This window comes from Pundamilia nyererei, unplaced genomic scaffold, assembly GCF_000239375.1.
Source record: "Pundamilia nyererei isolate P.nyererei 1_Seehausen unplaced genomic scaffold, PunNye1.0 scaffold00234, whole genome shotgun sequence".
Lineage (NCBI taxonomy): Eukaryota > Metazoa > Chordata > Actinopteri > Cichliformes > Cichlidae > Pundamilia > Pundamilia nyererei.
This window is the reverse complement of record NW_005187635.1, coordinates 619,565-634,667: the sequence shown is the minus strand read 5'-3', so window position 1 is coordinate 634,667 and position 15,103 is coordinate 619,565. Positions and strand designations below refer to the sequence as shown.

Below are 15,103 nucleotides of genomic sequence, written 5' to 3'. Positions count from 1 at the left end.
GGGGGGATACTCCCACTGGGTTTAAACCTGGGACTCTCCACCATTTGACTCTTAGAACTGAAGAAGCTTCTCGGATGAGAGGTGAAACGTCTTCAAGCAACTTAAAGAAGTCCAGACGCTTTTCTTTCCAAGTGATTATACATAGTTTCCTCAGTCAGACTGTTTAAATCCCAACCGTCCCTTTTCCCGCCAGCCACTTTCCTTGAGAACCGTAATCATTTCAGTGAGTTCCTCTGTGATTGGGGTGTGTTAAACATCACTCCATCCTTTCCAGTTTATCTTCTCACCGTGCACGAGCCCTTCCCTCGCACTGAACCAGGTTCTCTTAAGTAAATTACCATTTTATTAGTTCTCTTTATCGCCTGAAACTACATTTAGCCAGAAGAGTAATTAAACCTGGATGACCTGGCCGGAACTGAACAGATAATAATATAGTCAGAGAGGAGAGGAGCGGAGGAGGGAAGGAGGAGACTGAAGAAATGTAGAGGTGGTTTTATTAAATCTGTCAAGTTGATATTTGGTGTTTTCTCTTTTTTTGTGAAGAGTACCTGTAAAGATAACTGTTTTCTATGGTCAAATATGAGCACACATAACACACGTTACAATAATCCAACTACAAACAGTTGTTAGAGGACCTGTTTCTTTCAGTCAACATTATTGGCTGCATCCGTCGACTACGTTTCTCATCTCTTACTTCTTTGTCCTGCTCGGTGTGTTTGAACGAAAAATCACTGCTGTATATTTCTGTTGATGAATCTGTTGCATAACTTGTGCTGATTCACTTCAGCACCTCACATGCCTTAGGTAACACGACCCCAAGGCATCACAGTTATGCGGCACTTCAAATTAGTGTTCATCAATATGTCATATCCACCTAAAATGCTACAAGCGTACCTCCTTGATCTAAAGGCTGACATGAACACACTGTAGCAGATAACTTCATCTAAAATATGTCACCAAGTTGTTTCCAAGATCAGAAAATCTGAATGGTGGCAAAGTTATGAAAAGCAATAGATTTAAACTCACCCAGTGTGCATGAAAATGTAGCTGAGATACCTCCAGGCCTGGGCTCGTAGCTGAGGATGGTAAGGTAGGGGACTTTTTAGGAAGGATGGACTGGAAACTTGCAGGACCAAGCGGTCCATCTGGCACCCATAGTACATGAACACAGCTACCTGGGAGAGCAGAGAACAAACAATAAGTGACTTGCTGTAGTATTTATGATAAGAATAACAAATACACAAATCCATTCATAGATTATTATAGAAACAATGCAAATAAATTACTTCAGTAATTTCACAGGAGTTGAGCAAAAGCTTCTGATTTAATATTGTTTCAATCAAATTAACCTGGAAAAATCAGTGGTGGCATCAACATCAAATACTATTGTTTTTTTGCTTTGTTTTGGTTTTTTTAGGGGATTTTGGGGGGCGGAGCCATCCCTTTCTCACAAAGCTTTGGATGTTTTGCATTTTGTGTTTTGTTGTTTTTTTTCTAAAAACATACAAAAAACAGGAAACCAAGAAGGCGGCAAACACTTTTTCACACCACTGTATGTTTATCCTATTATTAAATGTTTTATATACACCTTATATGGGCAAACTATTATATCACCACCACCACTGACACAAGCCGGATGGATCCATGCTTTTATGTTCTTTATGCCAAATTCTGACCCCACCATCCCAATATCACAGCAGAAAAAGAGACTTCTCAAATAGGTAACATGTTATTCAGTCTTCTGTTGTACAGTTTTGGTGAGTCTCTTTTTCTCAGCTGACATCAGTAAAAAAATACATATATATGTGAAGAAATAATAATTTAAACGAATTTATCCTCTCCCAGTTACATCTCCCATCCATCGTCCATCCTCCCACCCACTACCCCCCATGCGTGTGCAGTGATTTTTCTCCCTTTGTTTGGTAGAAGGGGCAAAAAGGGTTCTTTTGACACTAAAAGTTGCAAACCACTCAGCAAGAAAGATGAAACCTGGACACATTTGGGTGTCCCAACAGAACAATGATTGCAAACACACAAAAACGGAATAGTTTAGGAATAGATAAAGCAGGCTAACATTAAACTTCTGGAATGATCTTCCCAAAACCCAAACAGATTTAAATATAGAAGAGTGTCCAAATACCCGACGAAAATCATGCCAAGAGCTTGCTGATGGCTAGTTCAGGGACATCTTGCTGAGGGACAAATATTAGTGGCTGTGTTTGTATTTATTTGCACCTTTATTTATAATTTTAACCCTGTGTGAATTAGAGAAAATCCATATTAAATTCAAACTTGTGCAGTCAATTAAAGATTACATTATACTATAGAATATGTCGTACAGTCATTCCACCTGGAAAAAGAACAGCTCAGAAATCAATAGCTCAAAATTACTACAACGATCACGTCCATGATGAGTGTAAGTAAACGCCTGACCACAACTGTATAACAGGCACACTGACATCATACTAGAGGTGCACAAGAAGGCACCGTTGAAAAGCATCATGGTCAATTCATATTAAAATGTACTATTACTAAAAGATTCATCACATTTTATGTTCCATCAACTTACCTCTGCGATGGTGATAGCCAGGATGAACCAGGGAGGGGGACAGTAGGTATAGCTGTCAAAGTACCACTTGCGGTCGACCTCACGGGGTAGCGTCTCATAGGCAACGTGGCGGACCAACCGCTGGGACAGTCCTAAGCCTGCCTCGTCTCTGAGACTGCAGCCTTTTAGCTGCCTGCTGCCCTGAAGAATCGCCCTCCGGAAACTGTTGGAGCGCTTGTTGCTCATCTATTGAAACAAACATAAAAAGAGGAAGAAGAAATATTAAGAATGGAAGAAAACTGAAGAGGAGATGGAGGTAAGTACAAATAGTTTAATATAACAGTCTAACTATAACCATCATTATTAAAACTCACTATCAGAGAGTTTTTTCAATTGCTGTATCTGTGAGAGCAGGTACCGCCAATATGGTCATCACAAGTACACAGCTCAGAAACCCACCCGCTGATCAAATCTTCTGTTTACAAGGGGCAGCCAATCGAAATAAAGTTGCTTCAAAGGCAATGACAAGGGAGATAAAACGGCTTGTTTCATGCAGTCGATGAACTGAGGGACTGCACCAAGGCCCAGGATAAAAAAAAAAGGATTATATTGAACCGTGAATCATTCAAAACTACCCAGGCTGAGAGTCTAAGGACAAAAAAATGAAGCAGGAATGTGTATGATTTGGTGCTGTTGGCTGAACAAAGGCATTTTTCACACTTTTGTGATATCCAATAGGTCAAACGATTGACTGACTAAGAAAATAATCTGCAGTGAACTGATAATGAACACTGCCAGCCACCCTACATTAAACAGTACAGACACGTACAGGCATTAAAAGCTAACACATCTTTTGCTGAACAAACCCGTCCACGGAAAAAAGGTGCAAAATCCACAAGAAATGAGGGTTTCCAGGCTTTATCGCATTTGTAAATGTTTCGCCATTTTCAGCAGCCTTTGTTTGAGCGTAACAGTACATTAAGAAGGTCAGAAAAGTGAGAATAATAATAGGAATGTGTTTTAGCTATCTGCCACTTAATTATCTTTACATTTTCCACAAATAACCAGACGAAAAAAATGTTTGCACAAATCTTAAGAGTAACTGAGTAAGGCTTTTTGTTTTGCATAGATGGCAAAAGAAATTCTAGTTTATCCTTTCCAGCTCTCTGCCTAAATCACAGCCGTCTCTATGCCGTTTATTGCACTTGCTGTGTGTTTTATAAGATTCTTGTCCCACATCTCCATCCTTCTCTCACTCTGGCTATCGGTCCCAGTCTTTCCCTTCTCCCCCAATCTGTTTCCAGCTCCGCTCTGTTTATGTGACACTCCATAACTCAATTTTACGGCTATGTCTGTGTCTCTAGAACTGCAGGAAGCCCAGATGTGTCAGTTAGCAGATGCTACTTTAAGGTAATAAGGATGAGTGTTAATGTTTTCAGCAAGGGCAGAGATTGGGGAAAAAAACATAAATGTGTTGTGGCAGCGGAGCTGTTGGCAATAGAGGTAGATGTGGACGGTAATACTGGATCTTCAAAAGCTACAACTTTAAATTGGCTTCAAAATTGCGATGTGTAAGAAAGCTTCAATTGATGTTTATTCAAGTACGAGCACTGGCTTATCAGAAGGAACATTTTAGTTTAAAGCCAGCAGGCTTATCTTCTTGTTTACATCTTGAAAGCAAAGACATTTATCACAGCGAAGCTCAGTTTAACAGAAACTGCACGAGAAATAAAGATAAGAAGGAATACACGAAATCAGAAAAACAATAAAATCTCTGAACAGTTGTCTGATAGTTCTTCTGACGCTTTTTAATGAGACTTTTAGAGTCTTAGGACTCATTGTTTGGAGACAAACTTCAAAAAAGCCAATTATTTCAGCCTTTATATCAGTCACAGAGAACTGTGGGAAAATGATTACAGGTTACCATGGCCACTTCGAGACCGCACACCGAAGCAAGCGCTCTCACAGACATCCCCCCCAGGCAGCCATGCCCCATAAAGACAGTCAATTCTTCGTGTGAAGCAACTGTGATTCCTCTCGTCTTTGCGAGGCACAAAAGAAAGAATAATGTTCTGTCTGTTTTCTCGCTGCCAAGAGGAGAAGGGAGAGGGGCAGAAGAGGTGAGAGGCACTGATGAGCGTTCGGCTAGGAAGAGACAATTTCTCTGTTTGATCAGTGGAAAATACAATCAGAGAAAAGAGACGGAAGAAGAGGCAGAGGAAGAAACAAGTACAACAAGAAGGGGATAGAGAAGGATAAATAGGTGGAGGATCAGAAGAAATATGATGAAGGCTGAAAAGAGACTATAGAAGTGTGTTAGTATGCGGTTTATGCCTTAATGCCTCCGTTAGCTCCACCAGGTCAGCCCTGAGTTTCATCTGTTTTGTTGGATTACCCTCAGTTTTTTGGCAGAGCGCACAATGTTGGCATCAACAGAGCGGCTTTTAAAAAAGCACAGGCAAAGACACACACGCACACAAGGTGGTCACACTAAAAAAAAGTTCAACCAGGCTTAACATTTACCGCAACACACAAAACAACGTCATCCGTCCACATTCCCGGTGGACTGCTTTCCAAGCCAAATGAAACAATTAAAACAACTTCCACTGTCATAGCAGAAAATCCTTTCTCATATGCCACTGTGTGTTTTGGCATTTCCACAGTGTGTCTTGGATTGCGTTTCACTGTCTCCACGTGTTTTCCTGCCTGAATGTCGACGATTGTGTCGAATCACAAAAACAAAAAGATGTTGGGAGATCTTACACCAGCATAAACAAACGTCCACATAAAAGAAGAAAAAAAAAACTAACATAAAGCTCAAGCTCTCTCAGGTATACATAACACAAAACAGGACATGCGAGCATGCATCATAAGTTATGAGCATTACCTGAATTTATTCCACTCGGGCGAGAAACTGAGTGGTTAAAAGTGTAGATATTTTGTAAAGTATAAACACATTACGTAGCTATTTTCTGCCCAGGAAAGCTGTAAAAAAAAAAAAAAAGCAACACATCAGGGTGATGTATGAGAGAGAGTTAAATACAAGGAGAAAAATGTAAAGGAGAATGTAATAAGCATACAAAATAAGAAAGAAATAAAGAGCTGGAACCTGCTGGTTTATTCAATGCAAGAAAGGCAGGTGGAAAGGTAAAGAGTTAGAGAGGATGAAGAAAGCGAGCGAGCAGTGATATGAAAGCTAACTGTGATGGAGCAGTGAGCAGGCAATTACTGACAATCACGCTGATGGAAGAGCTGTGGTGCAAGGGAGAGATGGCGCAACAAATAAAACCCTCACAGTTTGTCTCTGTCTGTCCTTTCCTTTGCCTCCTTTTCTGCTATTCCTCCCTACTCCTCTACTCCGCTCTTTCTTTGCTGCAGTCCTTCTTTCTCTGCCTCAAGCTCCCAGTTTGTAGTTGGTACTTTTGAGCATCGTGCCTGCGTGTTTACATACCACGCATTTCTTCAGATAGTCATAAAATGTTTCACAAGCCTTTTCACAGAGCTGTGGGTTCACATGTGAAGGATCCCACCAACAACATTTTTACTGTTGACCAATCGAAACAGTTCAATGTTAGTGTTAAGGTCCTCGAAATTCAACTTACTATAAAAAAACCTTACTATGTTTTTTTTACAAAGCTCAGGAAATGTCTAAAGATGGTCAACCTTTGTAATCCACCAGTGCAAAGCAGTGAGTAACTGGAAGATGATGATAAATGCTTTACAAATCTGAAATTTTAGCACCTATTTACTCAAACATGCACACCTTATTACCATAACCATGAGTCACTCCTTTCTCTCTTATGTGTTTAGCTGCTGTTGGTGCTGCCTCTGTGAATGTATAAACTATACTTCACTATATTGTACACAAAGATCCACACGCACGCAGACCTCCATTCCTTTCTGTCCCACTTCCAGTTGCACACCATGACCCACAGGCTCTCACGTGACATGAATGCACCAAATAGAAAATGTCCTTTTGACATTTTTCCAAGCTTCCTACAGGCTTCATTCCTCACCCACTGTATCACACAATAAACAGCCCCGAAGAACAAGAGAGACAGGGAGAGATGGACTCTCTTACAGTCAGAGACAACAATGAATTCCCTACAGTCTGTACAGAGATGTACACCCCCACCGCATCCCTTAGCCACCCAGTAGTTATTGTGTACCACATAAGACCACTTCACAGTATCCTGGGTCAGCAGTTGAGTCTCCCACGAGGTATAGCAGCAAGAAAAAAGAAAAGAAAAGGTTATGAAGAAGCTAGCAAGGCTGAAGAGACTTGAGTGAGACCTTGGACAATCAGCGGCGGGCTGTGGTTTGAAGGTGAAACTGTAAGTGGGGCAAGGTGAGCCTTAGGAGGGGTAATTCTCACCAGACAGGGAGTTATTTCCTATTAGGAGCAATCTTGTGTAGCTGAGGTGATTTTGGAATATGGTGGATGTAAAGCTGAAAAAGTTCCAGATGTGGCAAAAAAAAAAAACTGTTCCACAAGTCACAAATAAATCTCAGTTTCTGCAATTAAGGAGACAATTAACAAGTCTTGGCCGTACTTCAAACAGTTTTGGCCTCGTACAGAGTACTATGAACAATTTTTAATCAGTCTTTTTAATGTCTCTAGTGTTTAGAGTTGTACTCTACTGCTTGCAACGTATGTTTTGCTTTGGCGTATTAGATATTCTTTAGCCTTGGGGTTTGTCGAAGCTTTAATGTAATCACAATTAAGTGAAAAGGTGTGACGTCCACGTGAAGTCATAAGTATTGAGTCTTTGACACTCACCAGACACTTTATTAAGTATAGTCGTTCAGCTGATCAAAAAGCAAATATCCAATCAATCAATCACATGGCAGTAACTCAAGTAGACATGTCGACGCATATTGGTGCTAGGCACAGTATTTCAGAAACTGCTGATGTAGTGGGATTTTCTCACATAACCATCTTTATGGATAATACAGAGTTACAGAAAGTTAAATCATCTCACCAGGTTGACAAAGTCCTGATAACAGATCTTTCCATCAGCATTGCCATCAGCAAGGGCCAACAGGACTTCCAGTTTGTGGGGGTCGAGCTCAGAGCCATGGGTGGCCAGCAGGTCCCTGAACCGCTCTGTACTGATGAAGCCTGAGTTTTCGGGGTCATACTGCAAACAAAAACATATGGAAATGCAAAAGATTATTATTGATTCATTATTTGATTGATTATGTGATGATTACCTGTTTAAAAGTATTATTTAAATAGAACAGACAGAAAAATACTAGACAAACGAAACATGGTGTCTTTATGGGCACAACACTTGCAGTATATCAAACAAATAAAATAAAATAAACGTTTTAAAAAGTCTAGAGTAGTCAGTTTCACCTCGTGCACAGTTTTCTGCAAAGCCAAATATCAATACCCTAAAAACCATCAGCAGCGGTTTAGTCATGGTTTGAAGATCTTGCATAAAAGAGCTCTAATTGCTCTAAAAGGCCCAACTGTGGAGATGCAGTAACTTATAACAGCTTTGAATTTCACTTTGAAATGACACCCTGCACCGCATTTAGCCACAGGCTGCTTTTTGCTCATGAGAGGAAGCATTCAGACATATCTGAAAAATAACATACCCAAGATTTTCTGACAAATCCAAATATGTCAAAAGACCTTCAGAGCAGTGATTACTAAAGCACTTAAATGGTAAAAGAGCTTTGCTTTTTTCCTCCACTCTTTTCTTTCCTTTGTGCCGTGTGGCTTCAAATCTTAAGTGCCAATTTATAGTGAAGTTGCCACTCAGCCTATGCATATATACATGCACGCACACAGACATTTAGGGGGCCAGAGGAAGGACCTCTTACAGAGGCTTTCTGATTGCAGAGAAGTGAGCAGTGTTTCTGGAATAATTCTGAGTGAAATGTGAAAAATCGAGCTGCTCATGACGCCCTAAAACAAGAAAAACAGAAAAAAGGTACAGCCATATGCGACAATATCTGTCTGGCCTCAAATTACACTAGAAAGGACTTGAATGTGTTATTTGGATGTTGGGTTGATTGTGGATTCAGACAGAAGACAGCTGCTGCCACTCTGCTTGCCTCTGTGCATGTGAGTGTGTATGCACATGTAACTCTGTCTTTCTCTATCTGTATATTTGCAAATGTGCACATCCATGCATAAAGATGTGGCATTCAGACAATATTAGCCGCCTGCCAGACTTCAACACCCCTGAACCAGATATAGTTACAGCACGCATGCATGCGTGCTGTAACTGCAAACGTGTGGTTGCCATATGACAGCGCTAGCAGAAGCTGAGCACAGCCAGTCTGGCAGCAGGTGGTCTATGGTTGACCAAGGGACAACAGACAGAAGAGGTTCTAGCTCTCTCTAACATTGTGTGTCTTTATTTTTACATGTTATCTAACAGCGATGATGCAGTTTTCATTTAACGCAAGCCCATTTGTACATTTTCAAGCCAGTGTTATCTCTGAAATTTGCATCTAGCCTGAAACTTGTTTATATGCAGTTCGTCTGGCAGCAGACAATTAAATGCAGCTCGTTCCAGCAGGCAGTCATGTGTAGCAAGCATGCCGGTGCTACAAAGTATAGTAAGTAAAGTGTATGCTATGGACTGACTCATCAGACAATGACAGATGTTTTTAACATATGCAGTCGTGTGAAAAAACTAAGTTTACCTTCACTTGCAAAGGAATAAAGAGGTTAAGAAGCAGCAAGTGCTGATGACCAAATACACTTAATAATAACACTTAGATAATCAGCAAGTGTGAGTTTATTAGTCTGGAGCACTCAAGCGTATGTTAACACAATGCCACAATCTTCACAGGTTAGAGGTCCTAGCAAAGTGACCTCTAAGTCAGATGTTCAGAGAACATGCAAAAAATCACTGTGACCATGAATTCCTCTGTATATCAAAGCATTCAGAATCAAATGTGAAATTGCAATGAGCTGAAGCACACCAGCAAACTACAACAGAGGGACGGGAAAAGAAAATGTAACTGGACTTGGTCCAGATCTCAGCCCGATCAAAATGCTGTGGCAAGACCTGCGGAGAGCTGTGCATAAACAAATGGCTGAAAACTTCAATGAACTTAAGGAACAATGTAAAGACGAGTGGGACAATTTTAATCTATCACAACGTGAGGAAGTAATAAAGTCATAAAAAAAATGATGACCTGTGAAAATGTTTTTTCCACTTGACAGTAAACAGAAGAAATGACTGACAGCAGATAGTAAGTGAGACCTTTAGAGTATAGAAAGCATGATGAGAGGCTCACACGATTAATGCATGGAGTTCTCAAATGTTGAAAAGCAGTACAGTTGCAACAAAGCTGTACATTTGCAGAAGAGGAAGTCTTCTGTCTGTATTTTTTAAATAAGCCATAGGTTTTCCCACTTCACTATATAATCGCTGACAATCTGATCCCCTGAGAATCAGCTGTTTTCGTTTTGTTTTTATACAACAACTGATTCATTGAAACCATGCAAAATGAGTATTTTCTGATGCACAGACCCTCGAAGTACATCAGGTGGTGCATTTGAATTTGTCTTCATTTTCCCAGCCTTTTTGAGCCCTCTTACGTAAAGGAGATAGCTACATGAATTTTCAGGTGTGAAAAATGCATTTAAACTCTGATTTTTTTTAAATGGCACAAATGTTCATAGTAGGAAAGTACAATTTTGCATAGCTTCATTAAATATGTTCTGAGGGGATCAGATGGAAACCTTATTTTAGATTTGACTGATTTTACTTGGAATGGTACGGAAGAGGATTAGGGCCACTGGAAAAAAAAAAGTGGGCACATCTTTTTTTTCCAGTGGCCCTAATCCTCTTCCGTAGAACGGCCTTACTACTATTCAATATTATATTCAATATCACATGAGTAATATTACTTTTGATGATGTGACTACTTACTTTCACATACATATCTGTAAGCAATGTTTGGAAAATGTGACAGCAATCTGAGAAAAACCATAGTTTAATGCTAACAGATGTAGCACTGAGAAAAGACAAAATAGGACCACAAGAGTAACCTCACCAGAAGGGAGCCAAGTGCTCTTCGTGCCTAATGACCTCAAGCATACAGTGCTGTGAATAAGCATTTGCCCCCTTCCTGTTTTATTATTTTGTTGTGTATTCGTCACACTTACATATTTCAGATGATCAAAATTTTTTAATATTAGACAAAAACAACCTGAGTCGATACAAAATGCAATTATTTAATAATTAAGGGAGAAACAACTATCCAGACCTAGCAGGCCCTGTGTGAAAAAGTAATTGCCCCCTAGACCTAATAACTACTTGTGCCACTCTTGGCAGCAAGAACTGCAATTAAGCATTTTCAGTGACTGGCAGTGTGTCTTTCACATCGCTGTGGAAGAATTTTGGCCCACTCTTCTTCGCAGAATTGTTTTAATTTAGCCACACTGAAGGGTTTTCAAGCATGAACAGCCCATCCATTTTTGCATTTTTCAATATTAGACAAACAGTCACCCCTGAATATGCTCAAACTTTCACTTCTGAGTGCAACATGCTCTCTTTACTTTATGCACCACCAAAAAATCTCACTTAATGCGTAAAATGTAAACTCTCCTCTACAGAAGTAAGAACAAACCTTCTTTTGCAGATCAGTGAGCTCCCGTTGAAGACATTTTGTCATGATGAAGTAACGTCAGCCAAAGCCAGTCTCACCACTCTGAGCCAGGCAATATGTTCAGTGTGTGTGTGTGTGTGTGTGTGTGTGTGTGTCTGTCTGAGAGAGAGAGACCCTGTCATATTGTTTGTCCCAGACTGTGCAGGGTTATTTCAAACCAGGACTAAAGGATTACAGTCCAATCCAAGACCCCCGCCACACACACCGCCCCAATATTATCCCACACCCACCCTACTTACGAACTCCCCCCCCCCCGCCCCCATCAACCTCCTATCACCCCCCTCCATCTATCCCCTTCACACAACACCCTCTTTACCCTACATCCATGCACCTCTCCTTCACTTATCCCCTTTACTTTCTCACTGTAAAGTAAAATACAAGAACTCCCTCAGAAGAAAAATAAATAGTTCAATAAATGTGCCTGTTATCTCTTCCCATGTCACTCACAGATGCAGACAGCCATGCATTATTTTCCTCACACACACAAACATCTTCCTCGCTCCACCCTGCAACACCACAGGCTTCATAGCTGAGTGAGCACCCTCTGAAGTCAATGGGCAGACTGCTGGGGTGGAGCTGCAGAGGGACACACACTCAACAATGGACCACTGATGGCAATTTCATGCAAGGTTTAGCCAGTTCCTTCACTCCAATTAGTGATCGTTTCTTTCGATGCAGGTCCACGCAGAGAAGGACATTATATCGCACAAAAAACATTTTTGACCAAGACTCTTGGCACAAGCTAAAACTGGCACATTTAAGCAAGTTTAGTTTGTTTGTGTATCATTTAATCAATTTAATTAATTATGAATTAAATGATTAACATTTAATTGCACTTTGCAAAGGAAATGAGTGTGAGCTGCACATAAAGATGTACTAATGCTGTTTTTAAAATTATGCACCGACGTTATTATCATCTGTCTAGCAGTTATGAAATAACTTTGAGTTTTGTTGGATGCATTTTGGCTTGTGTTGTAATAATATTTCCCAGATCTAGAATTTGAATTAGCTTCTATCCCAACACATTTCATTTTCATAATTATGCTATTGTCTCTGCTTCATAAGGCCTGTTTTGCAAGCAGCAAAGGGAGTGTGATGCAAATCTCTCAGATTAAAATAAGCACACACACACATACTCTCAAATCCTGGTACAGACATAATACCATAAAACATTCACAACCAATGAGCCTTTATATTAAGGGCTTCTCAGCAGCCTGTCAGGGGGAAGAGGAGGAAAACAACAGAGGGAGGGGAGTGTGAGGGGTGTTAATGCTGAGGCAGAGGGGTGCATTTTGGACACAATGCAGGGCTTTTTGTCTTCATCCTCATTTTCATAAAGCTGAATATTAAGGAAGCAGAGGGGAGGCAGCGTGTGAGGGTCAGGGACTTTTTTTTAAGGATTTAAGTTTGCATTGAGAGCCTGGAGAAACAACGCAGGCTGTGTAAAATATACTCAAAACAACTCGAGGATGATAAAATCGAACCCTCATTTATTTTAAGTGGCTGAAAAGAATGAAAACACTGAGATCCTCTGCTGTACTCTGGGCCTGGATTCCAAAATATTGATCACAATTTGTGTTGCTGTGTTCAAATATAAGACCAAAAGCCTTGATCTGTCTGACCTTTTAGTTTTTCAGTGACCATTGACACTGACCCCACACTGTTTGAATTGCTGTCTCTGAGTCGTGAGCTACTAATTAGATGGTGTCTGGAACAAGAAGCACAAGCTAAGAAGAAAATTGGACAGATGACGACGTCCAAACGATCATCTTGCTCTACCGCAGCTGGTGGCCACGCTCAAATCCTGCTACACCTGTGATGGGTATTTTCAGCTGCTCACTAATTTCCCAAGGAAATTCCACAGCAGATGGACATGCACGTTTGATTTGGCACAGACTGTTAGATAGGATGCCCTACCTGATGCAGCACGTCCATCTATCTGGGCCTGGGACCGGCACTAGGAGTACACTAGTTTTTGACCTCATGAAGCTGATCTCAAACCAGATATCTTTTACATGTAAGGCTAATGTTTAAACGACTACATCACAGAGCCACTCAATGCCTGCTACACCAACAGTTGTGGTCAGAAGTTTACATACACTCATCCTGGGCATAAATGTCACGGTAATTTTGGGCTTTTAATGATTGCTTTTCTTGGTTAGAAAAACATCTTTAAATCACTTTAAATACAAGAACTGGGTGCACATGTTTGAATCTATTCTGGACTTTCTCGAATCCACTCTGGGTCAAATGCATACAAACAAGCTCAAATATATACATATATCGACTTCCTTAAATCTTCCACAGTGCCTTTTAACTTGTCAAGGTCAAGGCTTACTAGTGATCATGTCTGACTACAACTGGCAGTTCTTCTTTGACAGCAGCACTCACTGGATTAACCAATATCCACAACTATTGGAGAATCCAAGGAACTCAGTGAAAAATACTAGATCTACACAGACTGGGAAGATCTTTTGGAGCTATCTCTAAACAATTTAAGATTTCAACATCACCACTTCAAACAATTGTATGTAAGTTCAAGTTATTCTGATGTATCACCGGTTTGCCAAGGTCTGTAGAAGACCCAAAGTGTTACCCTCAGATGAGAGGAAATTGGTTAGAATATTCAGGAACAACCAAGGAGCCAACAATTGCACAAGCCTGCCATGAACTAGAAACTCCTGGAACACCACCGTCACTCTCCACAGTGAAGACATGAAATCGCCATGGACTGAGAGGGTGCCGACCAAAAAAGAAGCCCCTGCTCCAAAACCCACACCTCCAAGTTCGAGTGAAATTTGTAGCTGCCCACATGGACAAGCCAAATGCCTTTTGGAGAAAAGTTTTATGGTCCGACGAGACAAAGACTGAGCTATTTGAACACCAATGCGAGAAGCTTGTTGATTGTTACCAAAATTGACTGATTTCGGTGCAGATTGATAGTAGAGATTAAACCAAATATTAGTGGGGGATATATGCATATATTTGGGTCTGTATGTATCCCAATTTAAACCCAAAATACATTAAAACTTATTTTTAGTTCAAAGAATGCCTTAAATGCCCAAAACTACCATGACATTCATGCCCATAATGAGTGTATGCATATGTCTTACCACAACTGTACATCAGTAAACAGTTAATAAGCTGTCAAGCCGTTAAGAACTGATGTGTTGAATGCTGAAATGGGATAATTGCACACAGTGGGAACACTTTTTATTCTGTGTCTGACAAAACCTTTTTAATTGTTTAGGAAGAAAATGAGATCTGTTGTTCCACTGCTGACAGTAAACTTATGTATGATTTATGCAACATCAGCGGAAAACAGACTGCCAAAATTTTTGATAACCTCATCTACATTTTAGACAGGATGTACCCTGGAGGCTCTGCAGGAAGAAGTTCATACTATAGCATGTAATCACAAAATGTAGGCTGTGAGTCATTCTGACAGTCACTCTTTTCTCACTGCCTACATCAGAAATGTGGTGAAACAAACTAACAGGACAGGAAATTGAAGCTGCATCACCACAGAGCTAATTTCACACTGGAAAATAATTCATTCAGTCATACGGGTTGGTGCAGTAACAAGCGTGACATGTGTGACCTGTCTCACTGGGATGGAATGACACGCACGAGCCATTTTTCCCATTGATAATGTCACTCTATCCCATGTAAAGAATTGTTAAGTACCTGGATTACCTGAAAGCTGCAAAGGTTTGCACATGGACAAGGACGTGAGGAAATAAACAAACATGACTGCTGCCCGTGGAGTCAGTAAAGATTCCCAGTGTCACACATTTTAAGAATAACATCCTCCTGGTGGTGTAGGTACGACTATGGCTAAGTAGCAAAGCACCGCGCTGTGGCAGCACATCCAGGTTGAGAATGCAATTACATGTGTTTGAGTGTGTGCAACCA

The 15,103-nt window shown here is 40.5% G+C and overlaps 1 protein-coding gene across 2 annotated transcripts in view; it reads right to left on the bottom strand.

The window, feature by feature from the left end:
* Positions 1-15,103, bottom strand: part of rhbdl3 (rhomboid, veinlet-like 3 (Drosophila)) — a 75,054-nt gene that overhangs the window by 24,989 nt on the left and 34,962 nt on the right. For both annotated transcript variants that reach the window (XM_005748961.1, XM_005748962.1), the window contains 3 exons: positions 7,531-7,689; positions 2,570-2,794; positions 1,027-1,175 (listed from right to left, as the gene is read on the bottom strand). In XM_005748961.1, the coding sequence (XP_005749018.1) occupies positions 1,027-1,175; positions 2,570-2,794; positions 7,531-7,689 (533 nt within the window). The remainder of the gene's footprint in view (positions 1-1,026; positions 1,176-2,569; positions 2,795-7,530; positions 7,690-15,103) is intronic.